Source organism: Maylandia zebra, linkage group LG16, assembly GCF_041146795.1.
Source record: "Maylandia zebra isolate NMK-2024a linkage group LG16, Mzebra_GT3a, whole genome shotgun sequence".
Classification (NCBI taxonomy): domain Eukaryota; kingdom Metazoa; phylum Chordata; class Actinopteri; order Cichliformes; family Cichlidae; genus Maylandia; species Maylandia zebra.
Window position 1 is genome coordinate 12,518,672 of NC_135182.1, and position 19,959 is coordinate 12,538,630.

At 37.9% G+C, this 19,959-nt stretch overlaps 1 protein-coding gene across 2 annotated transcripts in view; it reads right to left on the bottom strand.

Annotated features, from left to right (window-relative positions):
• hydin (HYDIN axonemal central pair apparatus protein) overlaps positions 1-19,959 on the bottom strand; it is a 59,358-nt gene that overhangs the window by 25,502 nt on the left and 13,897 nt on the right. For both annotated transcript variants that reach the window (XM_076874732.1, XM_024801042.2), the window contains exons 23-52: positions 19,804-19,896; positions 19,326-19,540; positions 18,433-18,607; positions 17,613-17,822; positions 16,483-16,665; positions 16,162-16,336; positions 15,606-15,736; positions 15,211-15,338; positions 14,740-14,876; positions 14,016-14,143; positions 13,795-13,908; positions 9,940-10,020; positions 9,657-9,806; positions 9,273-9,512; positions 8,810-8,939; positions 8,575-8,697; positions 8,091-8,261; positions 7,784-7,957; positions 6,908-7,080; positions 6,572-6,646; positions 6,228-6,411; positions 5,940-6,081; positions 2,592-2,718; positions 2,420-2,513; positions 2,204-2,295; positions 1,590-1,709; positions 1,138-1,299; positions 780-974; positions 447-647; positions 49-281 (exon numbers count right to left, since the gene is read on the bottom strand). In XM_076874732.1, coding sequence (XP_076730847.1) covers positions 49-281; positions 447-647; positions 780-974; positions 1,138-1,299; positions 1,590-1,709; positions 2,204-2,295; positions 2,420-2,513; positions 2,592-2,718; positions 5,940-6,081; positions 6,228-6,411; positions 6,572-6,646; positions 6,908-7,080; positions 7,784-7,957; positions 8,091-8,261; positions 8,575-8,697; positions 8,810-8,939; positions 9,273-9,512; positions 9,657-9,806; positions 9,940-10,020; positions 13,795-13,908; positions 14,016-14,143; positions 14,740-14,876; positions 15,211-15,338; positions 15,606-15,736; positions 16,162-16,336; positions 16,483-16,665; positions 17,613-17,822; positions 18,433-18,607; positions 19,326-19,540; positions 19,804-19,896 — 4,556 coding nt within the window. The remainder of the gene's footprint in view (positions 1-48; positions 282-446; positions 648-779; positions 975-1,137; positions 1,300-1,589; positions 1,710-2,203; positions 2,296-2,419; positions 2,514-2,591; positions 2,719-5,939; positions 6,082-6,227; positions 6,412-6,571; positions 6,647-6,907; positions 7,081-7,783; positions 7,958-8,090; positions 8,262-8,574; positions 8,698-8,809; positions 8,940-9,272; positions 9,513-9,656; positions 9,807-9,939; positions 10,021-13,794; positions 13,909-14,015; positions 14,144-14,739; positions 14,877-15,210; positions 15,339-15,605; positions 15,737-16,161; positions 16,337-16,482; positions 16,666-17,612; positions 17,823-18,432; positions 18,608-19,325; positions 19,541-19,803; positions 19,897-19,959) is intronic.

Sequence of the window (19,959 nt, forward strand, 5' to 3'; positions counted from 1 at the left end):
AAATTAAAAAACACTAATGAACATTAGTGATTCTGCAGTACGTCTTACATATGGCTGCGTTTTTGTTCCAAGCTTGCTTGATGTTCTTCCTGGTCAGTGTCCTCGGGGTGGAAGGAGGCATGCGAACGTGACCCGAGACGCTCTGGTCCCTGTGCTTTTGTTTTGGCGGAAGTCTGTTTCTTGCTCCTGTGAATCTCTCGGCCCGTTTTATCCTTGTCCTTCGCCACTGTGCTGTCCTTAATGGTGGCCTTGCCATGACCTTTAGAGCCTGTTGCCTCTTCCTTTACAAAAACAGCAGACAAACAGTGTTCTGACTTAAAAACCTAAAATTTCATGCTTTTAACACCAAAATAAGCTTGTGTGGGTTAAATGGACATGAGGTCCATGTTGCTTGTGTTTCAGATTTTGCCTCAAATTAAGAATGATTTTTTTTGTTTAGACATTACCGATAACTTTAAAACGGATGCTTGCAGCTCGTCCTCTTTCTTGTCCTTGTCCTTTTCATCCAGCCCTGAAGGAACCAGGAAGGTGAAACAGGTCTGTTCTAGTTTAGCTTGCTCTCGTTTTTTGGGAAAAGGAACGACAGAGAAGGTGACAGAAGGAGGGCTTGGAGGGCCACTAGGACCTATCCCTAAATCATCCAACACCTAATGAGACCAAAGCAGAAAAGAAAATAGATTAGGAATTCATCTTAAACTTATGAAAGAATAATTTCATTTTCAACAGAAACATAATTAATAATTTTATAAAAATGAAAGATCTGTGAAATGATGCTATACCTCATCTAGGGCAGGCAAAGAGCTGCTTATGATGCTCATGTAGTCTTTTTCTGTTACATTTAACACAATATATGGAATGTCCAGAGGAGATGCCTTGTCGTCTGCCTTCTCTGCTTCTGACAGTCCTGCTATTTGACTGTGCAAAGGTGATATGAGCTTGTTACTGACTCTCCTGCTCTTCTTATCAGCAGAGGACTGTGTAGATGGAAAAAATATTTTGGATTCAAACAAGGATAAAGAATTATAGCACACCTTTCCAATTTTCCAAGCAGTCTTACATTTAAGTTAAAAAAAAAAAAGGAGGGATTGGAGGGCCACCTGGTGGAGGACCACCAGGTGTGTTGGCCAGCTAACACACCTGCTTCTCTGTTGTAACTTCAGCTGACCCTAAAGCATCTTCAGTGGGGAGTGGGACCAACAACAATCCCCGGCGCCGGTCCCAGTGCTGCAGGATATGCTCCACCAGGGCTTGGCTCTCCTCGTATTGACAGAACTTAGACTGCAGGTTCTCCACCCGGGACTGAATGGGGGTATGGTGAGCAATGGAGAATGAAGGAATGGTGGCACTTGAATGGTTAGTAGGCAATGATGTGAGTCTTTTAACCTCTAATGTAGAACATAATGTGCACCAGAACAGGTTAGGTTTACAGCATAAGTTACCAAGGTGAGTACGAAGCATCTGAATGAGAAGTATGGAAACCCAGGATTGGACCCAAAGTTACTTGGACTAAATCCTGCTTTGTAATACAGGCCTCAGATTTTATGTTATTGACTTAACAAAGAGCCCTTAAATGGCATATTTGTACAAACCTTCCCAGCAGGTAAGCCCTGTCTTCTTGCTCTGTCTTTTTGATTCCTCTCCCCTGCTTGTTTTCCATCTTTCAACTCTTTTTCTTCTCCTGCACTCTTCACATTTACAGTTTCTGTATTCTGGCAACAACACATGATTCATGTTGGATATAAAAGCAAAATTAAATACTTTAATGTAATTAGATCCTGTGCAGAATGCAAGACACTGGATTGCAGAGTAAATCATTAATTCTTCATTGAGTGGTTTTAAAAACTAAAGTAAGAGAAGCTGAAGATTTCACAGCACACATAGTAACAGATAGGCCTACAAGAAGTACTTTTGTTTCTTGAATCCCTTTTTTCTCAAATTAAAATCAAGTAAGTATTCAAAACATACTTGAAAAAAATCAGACATGTTGTTAAAATAGTAAGATTTATTATTTATTATTCCATCATTCCTCATATCTGATTTGTTGTATAACATTACACAATCTTATGAAATAATGTATCCCAAACATGCAGTATAAAAACTCCAGTAAGTTACAAAGTAGGTAATTAGTCTGCTATACATATCTACCATTTTAAATAATGCACTGGGGTTGAGTGTGTTGACATCGTTGCTAAGCTTAATTTACCTTGTCTATCTCCAGTGTGTCTGTGGGTTGAGGAGAACCTGTGGTTCCTTCTGTCTGCTTCTGTGGATCATCGGCCTCTTTGCTATGATGCTCTGTAGGAATAATGACCAGACGTCACTCAGTAACTGATTATGCTGCACTCTATAAACCGTTTCATTTTTTGCTCTATATTACATTTTATAAAATATTACATGTTTTTTTTACACTTGTCTGCACCTTCATTTAGATGACATTGCTCTCTTGTGTCCCCTAATTGCTCTTTGGAGTCGTTAACAGAAGACGCCCTTAGCACATTCAATGCCCCTGTTGACTACAGAGGAAAGGGGAGAAATTAATTCAGTGCTCTAATTTTTCTCTGTATTTGCTGGTCTTCAGACTGGATACAGACCTGCTTTACCCCCAGCAAGCTCTTCTTCCTTGATGGTTCTTTAATGTCCTTCTTTCCACCCACCTCTTTTAACCTTTGGTTCTCTTCCTGTTGCCTCTTTTCTTCCAGCTCTTTCGCCATCTGCTCCCTTACACACAAGTGAATTGTTTTTAGTTACCTTCATTTGAACTTGAATATATTCCTGGTATTTGAGTGAAACTGTGCATGCTCAGCATAAATAAAACTGTGCACAATATTCCTGGATGTAGAAGGAAGCAAGAAGTAGTTTCAAGTCTCTATATTTATGATCACTATGAGGGCTTTTATTACATGGTAGATATAGTAAATCTAAGTCTATAACTGGTTTAAGCAGAAAATGAATGACATCAAATACCTCAAAATGTGGTTATAGTGGCTTATGCCATATTCTAAACCATTATTGATATAAATGTTAAAGCACATATTATGTATTTATTATTTATTATTGTTTGTATTATTTGAATATGCCATTTTGATTAAAAATTCACCTTTCAGACGAATGTTAAAAACTGGAAGTGTTCACTGCAGAACTTAATCAGTCCAATGTGCTATTTTTCATAATTTGTGTTTATATTTTCTTTTTCTTCTTAACAACTTAAATATGAAATTTAATTTAATCATCTGTATTCCATGGATTAACCACTCTGTACCTCCCTTATCATTTATGATGACTTTATTAGGCATGTAATGCTATCACTGGGTTGGGCTCACTTTTGCTTTCAGAAGTGCCTAAATTCTTCATAACATAGTAAACAAGGATTCGGGGACATTCGTCAGAGATCCTGGTCCATACTGACATGACAGATTTAAACAGTTGCTTCAGATTTGTCAGCTGCATATCTGATTCGGCTTTCACTCCAAAGCTGCTATATTGGATAGAGACTGTGTAACTAGCCAAGTTATTTGAGTAAAATGAAATGAATTTCATGGAGACCATCAAGAAACCAGTTTGAGACGCTCTATGATCTGTGACATGGTGTGTTATCCTGCTGGAAACAGCACTCAGCAGATGTGGTCACTGTGGTCATAAAGGGATGGACATGGACAGCTACAGCAATCAGAAAGGCGTGTGTGTGCGTGGTGTTTAAACAATGCTCAGCTGGTACTTAGGGAACAAGAGAAAATACCCCTGATACCATTACACCACCGTCAGCCTGAACTCTTGATACAAGGCAGGACGGACCCGATTTTTCTACATATGTACTGTGTCCACCAAAAAACTGTTTAAACACCATGAAACAGTTTCAACCTATTAACAGCAAAGACCTGGAGGACATCTTAGGTCAACTGAACTCCTCCTCCTGCTGTTTAGATGTCCTGCCAACAAGTTTTTTTCAAAAAGGTCTCAAAGACTTTAGAGTCAGACCTGTTACAGATCGTCAACTTTTCTTTATTATCATGTGTGTTTCCAGAATCACTAAAAACTGCTGTAATCAAACCTATACTGAAAAAGGACAATCTTGACAAGACACAAATGAACAACTACAGGCCGATCTCAAATCTCCCGTTTTTAAGTAAGATCATTGAAAAAGCAGTTTCTCAACAGCTCAGTTACTTCTTAAAACAGAATAATTGCTACGATGCCTTCCAGTCAGGTTTTAGACAGAACCACAGCACTGAAACCGCTCTGACCAAAGTGTTTAATGACATATGTCTGAATACAGACAGTGGAAAAATGTCAGTCCTAGTTTTACTGGATCTCAGTGCAGCATTTGATACAGTTGACCACAACATATTACTCAAACGACTGGAGAACTGGACAGGTCTTTCAGGAACTGTACTAAACTGGTTCAAAACATACGTAGAAAACAGGAAATACTTTGTATCAATAGGTAACTTCACATCTGAGCAGACAAGTATCACATGTGGAGTTCCCCAAGGTTCCATCTTGGGACCCCTTCTGTTTAACATCTACATGCTCCCACTGGCACAGATTATAAACAACAACAAAATAAACTATCACAGCTATGCAGATGACACACAAATATATATCACAATGTCACCAGGAGACCGAGGCCCTGTACAGGCTCTTGGTAAATGCATTGAGGAAATCAATGACTGGTTGTGCCACAATTTTCTCCAGCTAAACAAAAACAAAACTGAGGTAATAGTCTTTGGTGCCAAAGAAAAACGATTACAGGTCACCAGAGAACTTCAATCTATACATCTAAAAACCACAAACCAGGCGAGAAATTTGGGTGTAGTGATGGATGCAGACCTAAACTTAGAAAAACACATTAAGACAATAACAAAGTCAGCTTACTATCACCTCAAGAATATATCAAGGATAAAAGATCTGATGTCTCAACAGGACCTGGAAAAACTAGTCCATGCATTCATCTTTAGTAGGCTTGATTACTGTAACAGCATCTTTACAGGTCTACCTAAAAAATCAGTCAGACAACTACAGCTCATTCAGAACTCTGCTGCTCGAGTCCTCACTAAGACCAAAAAAGTGGACCACATCAGTCCAGCTCTGAGGTCCTTACACTGGCTGCCTGTCCGTCAGAGGATAGACTTTAAAGTTCTGATGCTGGCCTATAAAGCTCTGAATGGTTTAGGACCAAAATACATCAATGACCTCCTGACCCAGTATGAACCATCCAGATCCCTCAGGTCATCTGGATCCGGTCTTTTATCAGTTCCCAGAGTCAGAACCAGACACGGAGAAGCTGCATTCAGCTTTTATGCTCCTTATATCTGGAACAAACTCCCAGAAAGCCTCAGATCAGCTGAAACACTCAGTTTATTTAAATCCAGGTTGAAGACTCACCTGTTCTCAGCTGCATTTGAATAAAGCACCAAATCCACACTTTAAGCTTAAATTTCAAAACTTACATTTAACTACTGATTTTATCTACTGTTCTGATTTTATCTGTTTTGATTTTATATACTGTTGTTTGTTTGTTTGTTTGTTTGTTAATTAGTTAGTTAGTTTATTTGCTTGCTTTATTCAATTTTAAATCATGCTTTTTATTTGTTCTTGTTTCTAATGTCTCTGTAAAGCACTTTGAATCACCTTGTTGTTGAATTGTGCTATACAAATAAACTTGCCTTGCCTTGCCTTGCCTTACATACCTTGGGTTGTAATAAGTGGTTATCTGAATTATTGTTGCCTTCCTATCAGCTTGAAGCAGTTTGGACATTCTCCTCTGACCTCTGGCATCAACAAGGCATTTTCACCCAGAGAACTGAGCCTCACTAGGCATGTTGATCATACCATTGATGACTGTGTCCATTTCATCAAGCTAAAACATCAGTTTTGACTTTGTGCAGTTTGGTAAAACTAGAAATTAAAACCTCACTGAAAAAAAAAAATATTGTCAGTACCTAAACTTCTGCTGTCGGAATTCCTCTCTGTGTTTTTTGTTAATGCGCTCCTTCACCTCCTGTGGCAGAGCATTATACTCCTCCTCATCCATGTCCTGCAGCCATTGTTCCTCCCTGGCAGCTTTCTCCTTCTGCAGAGCCTCTGAAACACACACACACACACACACACACACACACACACACACACACACACACACAGTTTTGGTCATTTATCTAATTCAATACATAAACGTGACAACTATAAGTTCTGTTCACAGGTATAAGAATTTCTGTCTGTAAATATTTTACCTTCAGCTTCGCTTTGAGCTCTTTCCCGTGCCTTCAGGGCTGTATAAGAGTCAGATAAGTTGACCAAATAGATGTGTTTGCGGTTACTTAAGGCCTTGAGAACAACCTGCAGAGTGCTCGCTGGAACCCGAGTGTACGCTGAGTCCAGGCCATCAATCACTATTCCACGATAACAATCGCTTAACTGTAATCACAACGTAAGCACCAACATTAGAGAGAATTACAAAATAAATAGAGAAACATCAGAGAAAACATTCCTTATTTGTGCCAATTTATTGCACAGCACTGGCTAAGAGTTATTCAGTTTGCACTTTTCTGTATATACACACCATGTAATACCTCACCTGAAATCTTTCTGCTAGGATATCAACCAGTAAATGCTCAGGCAACAGACTCCTCAGTGTGGTCACATCTCCTCCCTGAAGCAAAATCACACTAAATAAATTGGTTTTCTATGAGTAACAATTACTCTGTATTCACAGTTTATACAATAGTTTTGTATAGAGGTGTAAAGGAAATGAAATTTAAATGAATTATTTAACTGCAAAGCAAGGACCAGACCACCAATTCATAGAGAAAAGAAATACATTAAAACAGAAAGAAAAAGTAAAAACAAACAAAATAAAGTCCTGTGAAAAGCTCAAAGACAACAGATACGGAGATACTTCGAGAAAATGTACCAGACAATGGACAATGTGTTGATTTTCAGTCATCAGGGGAGCCTTGGAGTCATTTTCACTACTGTTGTCCTCACAGTTGTTGGCTGTATTTTGTATAAAAGGCGATGAATCTGGATCGGAGGCTTCAAGAGGTGCTGTGGGTCCTGATCCAGACGTTTCCTCAATGACCAGACCTGGTAGCAGGTGGGTAATTTTTAGTTACTCTTCTGCTATGGTATCCTGCCTTACTGTAAAAGATCTGAAATATCTCTAAGGATGGGGGTAAGCTTCATTTAATTTGCTGCAGAGGATACAGTAAGTGTAGGTTCTAATGGTTTAGTCCCAAGGAAATTTTCATTTTTAGACCATGTTCTAAATTCTGATGAGTTTTTATACTGCCGTGTACATTTTCTTCATCACTTTGTAGTACAACTATTAATATGTGTTTAGCTAAATGAAAAAACAAACAAAACAGTTTAATAAAAACCAACAATCACATATAGAGAAGGTTTACTCTTCTGTCCTCTTTGTGTTTGCCTGGCTGCAGATGTGAGAGTCAGGCTATAAAGAGTTGGTATTGCTGCCTGATATCAGGCTATTTTTTGTGTCTTTTGTTTTGACCTGTTCACACCAACGATAAATTCATAATTTAATTTCAGTTTTCTAACCATATTAAAACCTTTCTGATTTTGAAACATGTATCTGTGTTTTGGGACGGTTTTTAAAGATGATGCTTTTTTCAGACCATGCAATAAACTGGCAATCTGCCCCTCTTTTCCTTTGACAGCTGAATCACGCTGCAGCCCAGCTCTTAACCGCTTACTTAAAACTGAAAATGACCAGTTAAAGGTGTTACTCATTTTTCCATCACAAGCTGCTTTCTAGCTTCCAGCTTACCAGCTTCCTTAGCATTTTTCTGAGCATGCTCTGTAGCAGCAAAGTCAAAGAGTTGTCTGGCTGTCAGGCTAACCGGTGAAGTGCCATTTAAAAGCATATCTGTAACCACATCATCAACACAGAGGCACACTGCTCCATACCGAAGTGCCAGAGCAGCTGCTATGCTGCTCTTATCTGAAAAAAAAGAGACACACACATATACACACACACACACCTTTTATATCAAGTTAACTGACTCCAGCAGGGGATGATTGTTTCATTCACTATCGTCATTTAAATTCTTTCATTGCAGAATGTGTTTTTAAACCTGTCAGTGGGGCTCCATATACGATAATAGCAATGCCTCTGCAGTTGCGTCCAATCAGAGCCTCAAGTGACAGGTCAACACCCATATGTCGGGCAACTGCTCTGCAGATAGGGGTCATCTCGAACTGTCTTAGACTCTCGCTGCTCGCCAATCTGGTCAATTCTGAGAAAACTGAATTTGAATTTAAATGTTAATTTTACAAGCAAAATAATGTTTGCAAAGAAAATTACACAAGTCTGAAAATTGATGGCATTTTTTTATGAACTGCTAGATGAGAAGTGAAACTATGTTTGCACTGAAGCACCGCAGCAATTTCCTAATGTTGTAAACCTGCTCAACATTTGGCAATAAACCCCTTTCTGATTCTGATTCTGATTCTGAAACATCTTAAAGGACATTACAAAGAAGTGCTGTTGCTTTCAACTCAAGGTGATCATAGCCTGGATGACTGAGAACCAACAAAGAAGAAACTTGCTGTACTTACACATTTCAGGTGGTTTCACACCTGTAGTTCTAATTTCTGGGTGGTCTTCATCTAGTTTAGGCTTATTTTTTCCTCCCTGTGTGTCTTCATTTTGATCATCATGACCCGTACCTGCCTTCAGCTCTGGGGCACACAGATCGATTAAAAGTGACATTATGACAGACATTAAAACAAATATGTGCTGACATAACTGTGTGTATATTATCAATAGCTGCTTAGGTATCTTTAAAGATACCTTCGTCTTTCATCTTGGAGCAATACTCCTTGTAATAGTCCAGCAGTTCTGAGGGAAGCCCTTCTCCCGGGACACGTGGAGGAAGTAGTAACACACTGTTGTCTTTATAATCCTGCATCAAACGCAGAATCTGCATGTGACCATGAGAAGAGAGGGCAGTTAAAAACCCAGAAAAAAAATGTCTTATTAGAGACACCACATAATGCAAAAGACAAAAACAGATCATTTAATTCAGGAAAGCTGTGTGAGATTAACTGTAGTGAAAAAATTGCATTGCACAGCATTTCTACTTTGTCTCTTTCTCTGATGCCTTTTTAATCATGCCATATTTTACCAATGAAAGGAAATCACATAATCTCTTCATATTACTACACCACTTGTAGCCTTGCCTTTAAAAATCATGCACTTCATTTTAAAGTAAATTTGCAACAATATTTCTGAGACTTTAGAAAAAAAGTGCTACCTCTTCTTCCTGGAGATACTGTGTGTCAAACTCCAGGGAGTAAAACTCAATGGGGAAAGAACAGGGGTTTTTCACTGTAACCTCAGCTTCAACATCAGTGCTGGCAGGGAGACAAGGGCCCAGCTCGAGTACCGAAGGGCAGAACTCGAGATGTGGATCCTCACCCTGACCCTGAGCTGTGATGAACACCTCCTGGGTGCTGTCAGCGACTCGCACCACTAGCCGTCTGTTGTAAGGACACTGAAAGACAAATAGAGCAAAACAGTAGGTCTTTTGTCATATTTTATATCACGTTCTCTTGCTACTTTTTCATGATTAAGCAATATGATGTTATGCTACTAATTATATCTAACAGTTATTGTTCTAATATTAAAAGCAGTTCACCCCATCAGCAGGCTTGAACTTTATGTGGACATTGACCCGTTCACCAGGGGACAGCACACCAGAGGAGGGAAACATCTCAAACACCACTGGAGGTGGACGCTGCTCCTGCAAGGCTTTTTTACGCTTGTAGAGGGGCAGGAACTTATCGATCTGAGTGAGAACAAGAACAAATGCAGGCATCACATTTATTGTATTTCTCTCTATCTGATATCTTTCTTGGCACGACACAGATGGCCTGTGGATTCCATTTTTTATATTATCCACAAAATAACAACAGTCATACCTTTTTAAAAGGCTTAACCTCCTCAGCTATGCTCCAGTGACACGGCACAGACTCATGGTTCAGCAGCTGTATTGTCTTCATCTGTTGGGTTATAAAGAAATTCTTACATTTTGCACAACAATATGTCATTAAATATAATGACATCGCATTACTGCAAGTTAAAACTGGTTTCAATTAATGAGATTTACTCATCCCTTTAGAATACCAAAGGTTCGAATGTATAGGTCTGACAATTCACTGATTTACCGGAACTGTCTGTATGTAATTTTCAGAACGCCCCATAAACTTGAAGCAGTCAAACATATTCCTGGATGGAGTAGAGCTTGAATTAGCTCCAGAATTTAAATATCTTGGGGTCATTCTAGACCCAACATTATCCTTCAAGAGTCACATAAATAAAGAGTCCCAGGTACTTAAATTTAATAATCGAAATTTTAATCATATACGTAATAATTTAAATATGAATGTTGCAAAAACTTATTTTTACTCAATGATCATCTCTCATATGGACTATTGTTTGACGTCCTGGTCACTTGCTTGTCCAACAACACTTAAAACTATTGAAAACATTTATAAAAGAAGTTTAAAACTACTTGACAAAAAACCAACTTCCCACCACCACTGTCATGTGTTAAAAAAACATAAATTACATGAACTTCAATAACTTAGTGAAACTTAAAAGAGTGTGTTTAATATATAAAGTCTTACACTCCCTTGCTCCACCACCACTAAAGCAGTTCATTAGGCATAAAGAAAGCTCAGACAGGACCACTCGAGCTACAATCTGAGGAGACTTGTTTATACCCTACAGACGGACAGCATTTGGGCAGAACGTCCTCTCTGTTAAGGGAGGCCATCTGTGGAACAGTCTTCCTCAACCAGTTAGAGAATGCTCTACACTCAGTTTGTTTAAGGCAAAGGTTAAAAACTGGTTATGGACAAATCAAGTGTGTGATCATGTATGAGTTGTATAGTTTTAATGTTTTGTTGGGAACAGAATGGTGTGTATGTGTGAGTTTGGTGATGGAGTTTTTATTATGAATGAATGATGAATTTTTATGAATTATTATGTCTATTTTTTATGCTTAAGGATAACAGATGGAAATTAGCCCTTGGCTATAATCTGGTATGTTTACATTCATGTCATTTTTTTTTTACATTTATGTTCATTAACATGCACTGTCCTAAATAAATAAAATTTAAAAAAATAAATAAATAAATTTCTTGGTAACTATATGTAGGAGGGCACCACAGTGAGCCCAGTTAGAGCTCTGTGCTTGACAGCTGTGCCTACCTGCTGTTCAAAACTGTTAATTGTGAGGAACAGCCAATCAGAAGAAACTTAAAGGAAGAACTGGTAAAAAAAAAAGGCAAATTTAAAATAAAAGATGATGTGAAAGGCTGCACCATGGCCCAGTAATGATAACTAAGGACTGTGAATTATATAAAGATGCTCAAGTCCAAGAAAAGAAATATAGAGATGAGAAATTTGCAAATGTGGTTAGCTTTGAATAATAGATTTTACTGTAATTGCATATATTTTTTTCATCTCAGTGGAACACACTGCAATTCTTTTTTTTTTTTTTTTTTTTTTGTGTGTCCCATTTGGATCTTTAGCATCAGAATTGTTGTCTTAAGGCCACAATGTAATTCAAACATGTTTGAACCCATTAATGTTTTCAAAACAAACACTAACAAAAGTAGCAGACCCAGTATATTTGTTAAATACATAAAAATAACCACTTTCATTAACTGTTAATAACTGTTTTATACAGACATCATCTACTTACTGTATTTTAGTATCTGTTCTAACTCAGTCAGGATCTATTATCTCTTAGTCAATGTTTTGGAGAAAAATATGCCTTCCTTCGCATTCTTAAGTCAGTCATGCATGTTGTAAATGTTTTCAGGTTTTTCTGTCTGTTTCAGCCAGCCTGAGGATTAAGCACCTGTACCTGGCGGAACCATTTCTGATTTTCACTGATCATTGAAACAAAAAGATTCTTGTCTCGACTGATTTTTTAAGTTGCACATCAGCTCAATTTATGTTCACCTGGTTAAAATGAATTAAGTATTGTTTTTCAAAATGCAATAATTTTTAAGCCTAGAAAACTTAAATTACACAAAGATGTTTTTATCACTTAAGAAATATTTCTAGGTTAAGTACCATTGTATCATGCTCTAAACTGGAAATTGTTATCCATGCATTTATTAGTTCTATGTTTGAACCCTATGTTTCTCTATTTAGTTCTTGTCTATTTAGGTTCCTCCCATGTCTGTGTGTCCCCACTACATTGTCCATAGTGTCATGTCTTCGGTGTATGAGTCTGTCGTGTACCCTGTGTTTAGGTCTTCCTCATCCTTTGTGTCTGAGTTATGTTCCTCCTCCCTCTCTCTCGTGTTCCCTCACTCCCTCTCTCTGGCTCTCATGTCTGCCTTACCTCGACCCTTGTGTCAAGATCGCGTGTCCCAGTCTACGTCTCCCTATGTTTCCTTTTTTGTTTTGACAGTCTCATGTTCCCTGTTCAGTGTGTTTAGTTTTGTTTGTGGGGTCATGTTCATTTCAGCTGTGTTCCCCATGTGTTTCCACTCTCCTCGTCACCTCTCTGTGTATTTAGTGAGTTTTCTGTCATTTGTTGTCAGGTCACCTGCTTTCCATGTTTCATGTTCCAGGTATTCATGTTCCTCGTGTCCAGATTTTTCCATGGCCGTGTTCAGGGTTTTTCCATGTTTAATTCTAGTTTACTCAGTTTAGGTTATTGTTTAGTTTCATACCTTGCCCTTTGTTTAGTATTTTTTCCATCAGCTATATTAAACAGCTCGGTTTTTGTTAAAACCAAATTACGTTTCACGCTTCGTTTTGTCTGCGTTTGGGTCCACTATTCACACTCCACACAGTCAGCAAGCACAGACTGTGACATCTGGTTATGACTTTTAGAGCTCTTAATGGTCAAGCACCAGCTTAAATCATTAAACTTTTGCAGCAATACGTCCCCAAGAGGTCCCTGAGGTCTTCTGATAAGGACACAGTTACTGTACATCATACAAGCTGAAAACTAAAGAACACAGCGCTTTTGCCAGAATGGGCCACAGATGCTGGAGGTCTCTCCCTTTAAGTTTTAGATCTGTGGACTCAGTGGTCTCTTATAATAAAAAAAAAACCCAACTCATCTTTCTGATTTGCATTTAGTTACCTCATTCTTTATTCTGTTTTTGTTTTTAAATTTTTATTGTTTTTTTGTGAAGCACTTTGTGATCTTTGTCTTGAAAGGTGCTATATTTGAATGAAAGTACCCACTGGTTCTCTGTATCATCTGACTGTGGATGGTTATATGATTCTACCTACATCTTTTAGTCCAATCACAAATGAAGAAAATAAATTCAATTTATACACAAAGTATATAAAAGATGGATTAAAAAGATGAAACATGAGTTAAAGTTGTGAATTTGGTTTTTGTATGCAATGGAATAACAGTAGAGCTTAAAAACAAAAAACAAAAAACAAAAAACGCAGACAGAGAGTTAATATAAATATTTGAGCCTTATTTATACACTTAGATGGTGAAACTGAATCGCTATTATCGTTTGCTTGATTTTTGTAATAATTTTGTATACACTACAAATATTGTTTGTACTCTTTTTTTTGTATTGTTTTAATAAGCCTAATAAGCCTTTTTGCTTATTATGGTGGAATTAGAAGAAAGAATGGGGGAAATGTGCTGTGCCTTGGAAAATATTTTCAAGGCACAGCAATTTTTGACTTACTAAGTATTTCAAATTAAATATTAGACGAGAAAGGAATAGGAAGAGAAAAGAACTTTCACAGAGTCATCATCCATTGTTATCATGGTGTACCTGACACATGCCACACTGCAGAGTGTCAAATTGAATCGTATCACTGGAAACTGTGACAGCTGGCATGGTTACCACTGCACACAGTCGCACTTGCACCGTTGGACCACCTGCGACCTGTAACAGCAAAGAAAATCCTCTTAGATCCAAAATGACTTATAGAGGGAGAGTGAAAAGACACAAATTTAGTTTGTGGACATGTACAGGTGTAAGCCTGTGTATACCTGGATTGGGAGAATAGCACTCGTATAACCCAAATCCAGGTTGACTCCTTGTGGGTCAAATTTAACTGTGAAACTCTTCGTCTCATCACGGGGTTGGTTCTTCATGCTTTCAAAGTCTACTGTGAAACCTGTGAGGAACCAAAAAGAGTCATAAATTATTTTAAAATCATTTAAATTAAAGAGAAATTTTAAAAAAATGATACTTGAGGTGAATACTTAAATTCACCACTGTGTACAAAAGCTTTAGACATGAAGATGGTTTCAAAACTGCTACAAATCTACATTTTCTATTATCTTCTTTCAGAACATGCTAAGCTAGAAAAAAACAACTATAAGAAATCAATACTTGATGCTGCTTTAAAGCAGCGCCAGTTGTCTTAAATACACTTCCAAACATATCCTTATTCCATCCATCCATCCATCCAACCATCCATCCATACATTCATTCTCTTCTGCTTATCCTTGTCAAGGTTGCAGGGGGGCTGGAGAGCCTATCCCAGCTACCACAGGATGAGAGGCAGGGTACACCCTGGACAGGTTCCCAGCCTGATGCAGGGCTAATACAGAGAGACAGACAACCATTCACACTCACATTCACACCTACGGACAATTTAGATTCACCAATGAACCTGACCCCACTAATCCTTATTTCAAGCATTTTAAAAAACACAGGTTGTCTTTGCCTGCGATGATGACCTAAAAAAGTAGGAGGACATTATATTACCTGTGTCCCCAAGATGTTTGTTAGTGGGATGGAAAGACACAGGTATTGATCCATTATTGCTGACCTTCACAGCACGACTCACGACTTTGCCAGGAATGACAAAACCAAAATCCAGAATGTACTCTGGGAGTTGGAACCTGGGAAAAAGATTTAAATAATAAGAATAAAACACTGGGCACAAACAAGCATGTTAGCAATATAACTTATTGTTATAGACTAAAGTCTGTAAAAATGTTTAGAATATATGTATTATAATTTTACTAAATATAAGTTTGCTTTGTATACTGAACTGAAGTATCTTATACATTATATTATAGATTTGTGGACTTTCAATGAGATATAATGACATCGTATCAAGAGTGCACAAAGTAAAAAAAGCTAAACAGTCACAAATTCCCCAGCACAGTTTGACAAAGTTCTCACTTCAAAACAGAGTCACCAAAATGCATGTGTGTAGTTGTGTTTACATACTTTATTAGCTTGTTCCACTTTCTGAAGGACTCTTGTGGTTCTTCAGTCTCCAGCAAGTTATTAGCCACAGCAAGAGCATTTTTTTTGACCAACAATCGTTCAATTTCCATGTGAAGCAGATCTTCATACTAGAGGTCAAAGAGAGAACAGAGAATAGCAGGGGAGGCAAGAAGTGGTAATAACACTCAAACCTCAACAGAGGAAACACACAAACCTTACCAATCTACAACTGTAAATACCTCTGCAATAAGGGATTTTATTTGTGCTTAATTTTCCCTACAAATCCTCATAAATTCCCTACATGTCCACAATATCAAGTCAGCATACATATTAATAGGTATTTTTTGAACAAAAGTATAGAAAATGTGAGGTGTCACTAATATGAAGTTACTGACTGTGAGTGTGCGCGTCGCCTCTGTTGCTGCTCCTCCCCGAACAGTAAATTCATATATAAGCTTCTCTTTGACTCCATCTTTCTCCACAGCTGTTCTGGCCTGCTGTAACACGTCACTATAACACTCCTCCGCTGTAAGAGAAATCACAGTGCAGAAATAAGAAGTTGAATTTGTGTCTCAAGAACTGTTATCACAATAGAGGTCTATTATGGACCGTTTGAGCTTGATGCTTTTCAACAAAACTGGTTTAAAGAGAAAAAGAGGGAAATATGAGTTCACAAGGATAATTGACAACATCCTTATATAGTTCTATAAGATGGTAACACACTGATGTAATCATATGTATTTATAAGTCCTACTTTCAGCCCTTTTGTCTGATGCAGAATCATTTATTTATTTTGAGCAAAAGCACTATTTTAAAGTAAATTTAAATGAGCGAAATATTCATCTTTTAGCTCATTGATTTTGGATTGAACACATCTCTGTGCATGTGTGTGCGTGTGTGTGTGTGTGTGTGTGTGTGTGCGTGTGCGTGTGTGTGTGTGTGTGTGCATACACATGATTCGTGGTAAATTCAGCCTGATCCTGGGGAACACTCCCACACCAGTCAGAGTGATCTCCTCCAGTGGTAGGAAAGCCACCTGCATCTGAAGCTTCTTCTTAAACACTTCAGGAATGCCCGGAAGGTAGAGTACACGGAGAACCTGTACCATGCCTGCATCAAGGTAACCCTGTCTCAAACACACGCACACACACACACACACACACACACGCACACACACACACACACCACACATACACACATAGGAAAGCCATCCTTTTCGTGATAAAATAGCTTTGAACATCCACAATTGAAATGGCAAACTCATAAGCTCACCTGAGCAGGAATGACTGTAGGCCAACCAGGTCTGACCTCATGTTCAAAGACCTTCATCTGCCGTGCTTCCTTCTCACCAACCCCTTCATCCTCCTCCTCTCTATGAGGGTGTATACTGTATTTGAAGCCCACCTTGCCCGTATTTGTCAGGGTTACATCAACTTCACCTACACAATGAAAAAGCTAGAAGCAAAGGACAAAGACTAAGAGGAGAGAGGAAACACTGTTTTGCCTTTTAAAGTTAACTGTACCTTTACTTTTATTAATGATCATGTCAAGCCGCTTACTGCAAACAGACAAAGTACTCCACCTAGTGACCGAGTATACTGAATTTGGTAGAGAAAACAATTTGTTTTTCAAAAAAAAAGCATTGACCGTAATGGACATTTTATTTTAATCTCAAGGTTTATGAAAATATGAGAAAGGATAGTTTTACACATAAGGGCCCAAGCAGGGCAAGCAAAAACATGTTACTCTGGTTCAAATCCAATCTACTAACAGATGCCATGATGTAAAAAATTTAAAGTGTTATTCATTTCACTTGACAGTGGTCATAATGTTAGGCCTGATTGGTGTATAGAAATATGGTAAATGTAAGTGTTTAACTTTCTAAGTGTTCAAAACTAAGCTGAGAGATGCACATGGTGTCATTTCGAATGTTTCAGCGAATATCATTTGACCCTTCCTCCCTTTCTTAGGCATTCACACAGGTCAACCCAACTCACTTCTTGAAGGGTCTAACAGCAATTTGCAAAGCAATATGCTTTGGATCTGAGCAGTTTTGAATTGTATTCTCATTATTACCTTTAGAAATTTGTACTCTTTGCACCTCAGTTTAAATGTAAACTATTGTGAATTATAAGGCTCTGAGTCAAATGGGAGCACTTTTATCGTTATCTTCATGTTAAAACTGCTCCACACAGTTCTTTCTATATTAATATAAAGGTACTAAAATTAAATCTGAGATTTGGTAACTTAATGTAGATTTCATTATTTTATTTTAAATTGAATGTGTTTAAGCTGAGAGTCCAAATACTTACACTTTGAACTTTAACCACTGGAGAGATGGAGCTGGCTGGAATAAAGATACCCGTAAGAAACGTAAGAATTAAGGTGCCTTGTATACGCACCTGCTGGCCAAAGTCCAAATGGGTGGTGTCAAGGGTGTAGCTGATTTCTGATGCGTGTCCTCTGAGAATGATTTCATATGTAGGCCCGTCCTCTACATGGCACTGCGCGACCACCTGTCTGCTGATATTTTCGTGGCCGTAGAAAGAGAACGTGACTGCCTGCTGATCCCCAGGTTGCAGATGACCATGTGTCGGCAAAATATCAAATACCTACACACACAACGAGAAAACCAGATGTTATTTAGGTTTTACTCTCAGCAATGTTCTGAATCTCAGTTTTGAAAGATGGTGGACAATAAATTTAAAATATTTACAATGTATAGACAAGAATCTAATGAAATTTGATTATAAAAAAATTACTCTATGATTGAATCAGTGAAGAACATAATCGTAGCTGCAACTAGAGTCCAAATGATTTATTCTTTTTTTCAGCTGCTTGCTTTAAGCGTCATCACAGCGGACCATCTCACCAACCCTCTGCATGCCTTCTTTCACTACATCCATGAATCTACTATGAAAATTCATGGATGAAGAAATGAAGAAAACAGAAGAAATGCCCTTCAACCATTATTCATGTTGCATGGATTGTCCACCAGAGGGCACTGTTGGTAATCTGTTTGGAACGCCACAACACAACACAACTGGCTTGTGACAATAAAACAATTTTATCTTTTTAAAGGGCATTGTTGTATTATTTTAGCAAAGACTCATAAGTAACTGGACATAAATGTTATGTCTAGTTTCTTTTGATAACAAATTGCTTATGTTTCGTGCGCCTGAAAGAAAAGAAGAAATTACCTACATGGAAATATTTGCTTACCTCCTCCACACGAACAGAAGCTTGTGTGCTGTTCTGTTGATCTGCAGCTAGCAGGGGGGTTTGAGGAGCTGAAAAGGCAGGTGAAAGAGTTGCAGAGGAGAGCCTCCATTCTTCCTGTTGACTTTCTGAAAGTTTCTGCTTCTTTTTCTTTTTTCCTTTCAGCATCTCTGTTTTTCTATAAGAGCAAAATAGACCAATAAAGCATCCCTAAACTTAAAAATATATTTTTCATAATCACTGCATTGAAATCTTACAATAAATGGAACATATGAAAAATTCTCTGCAAAGAAGGAAAAATGTGATACTATCTTTTAGCATCTTAGTGGAAAAAAACCCAAACAAATTCAAGATCTTCTTGAAGTGGACCTGTTATTTCATTTTTTAAAATCAGAATCAGTTGATCGTGCAGTTATATTTCCTCTCTCTCTTTAAGAGAACTTTACTCAGATCTGAAGTTAAAATATTTAGGATATTTCCTCACTTTGGCATCTTACAGATCCAAGATTTCTTTTTTTTTTTTTTTAAAAGTACAGATATTAGAAATTAGTTAACTCACTGAAATGTTTTGGTCATGTTTATACAAACACACATAATTCTGTTGTGGATTTGCTTTAGCTGTCAGATACTTGATCTCAAACTTGACACTAGACTACTTGGTCAAAATAAATATCGAAATAGGTTCTGTATTAACACAGTAATAGCACTATAATCTCTTTCTTAAGTGATGTGGCTGGCTGTTTCTGACCCACATAACATCTAAAACAGAACAAATCTGGGTTTAAAAGACTTACCACACAATCACTTTACAATTATACAACATGATACTTCAGTGTCTGGTTTATAAATGTGATACATGTTCTAATACTGTTTGGCCAGATTCTGTGTGACTTTACCTGCTGTTAATGTGGTCATCCAGAAAGGTCCAGTAATAGGACACAGGAAGCAGGGAACAGTTTGTGACGGTCATGACTTTGTGAGTCTCGGTGCAGTTTAACACACAGTCAAAATCTACAGTGGTGGAGGGAAAGTCAAGGTTGGGGTAGTGGACCTCTGCATGCAGGTCCACTACATCCTGCTGTGGGTGTCCCAAGTAATTTACCTCAAGATACTGAAAACCATTTCAAGAAAGAGGGAAAAAATTATGTTAGTAAGTGAACATTTATTCAAAGCCAAGGATTATCTGATAGCTTAATTAAGACATTAGTTTTAGATCATTAAATGAGTAAAAAAAAAATAAACAAAAGTAAATGTTACTTCTATCCAGCCTATTTAATTTCAATGTAAATCCAGGTGAATAAGCCACTGCTCAAAAATGCGCAACTGAAAGAAGATAACAGCATCATATATCAAAAGAGGCTGTATCGTAGTTACCTCATCCACATTGTGTGACACTCGATCCTTATAGAAAGCTGGATTAAAGCATACCCACAACTCAGCCTCACACTTGTCGCCTAAAACCACAGACTGGAAAAAATACACAACACTATTATTGGAGTTATAACACTTCAGTATATTGGGCAAATCAGT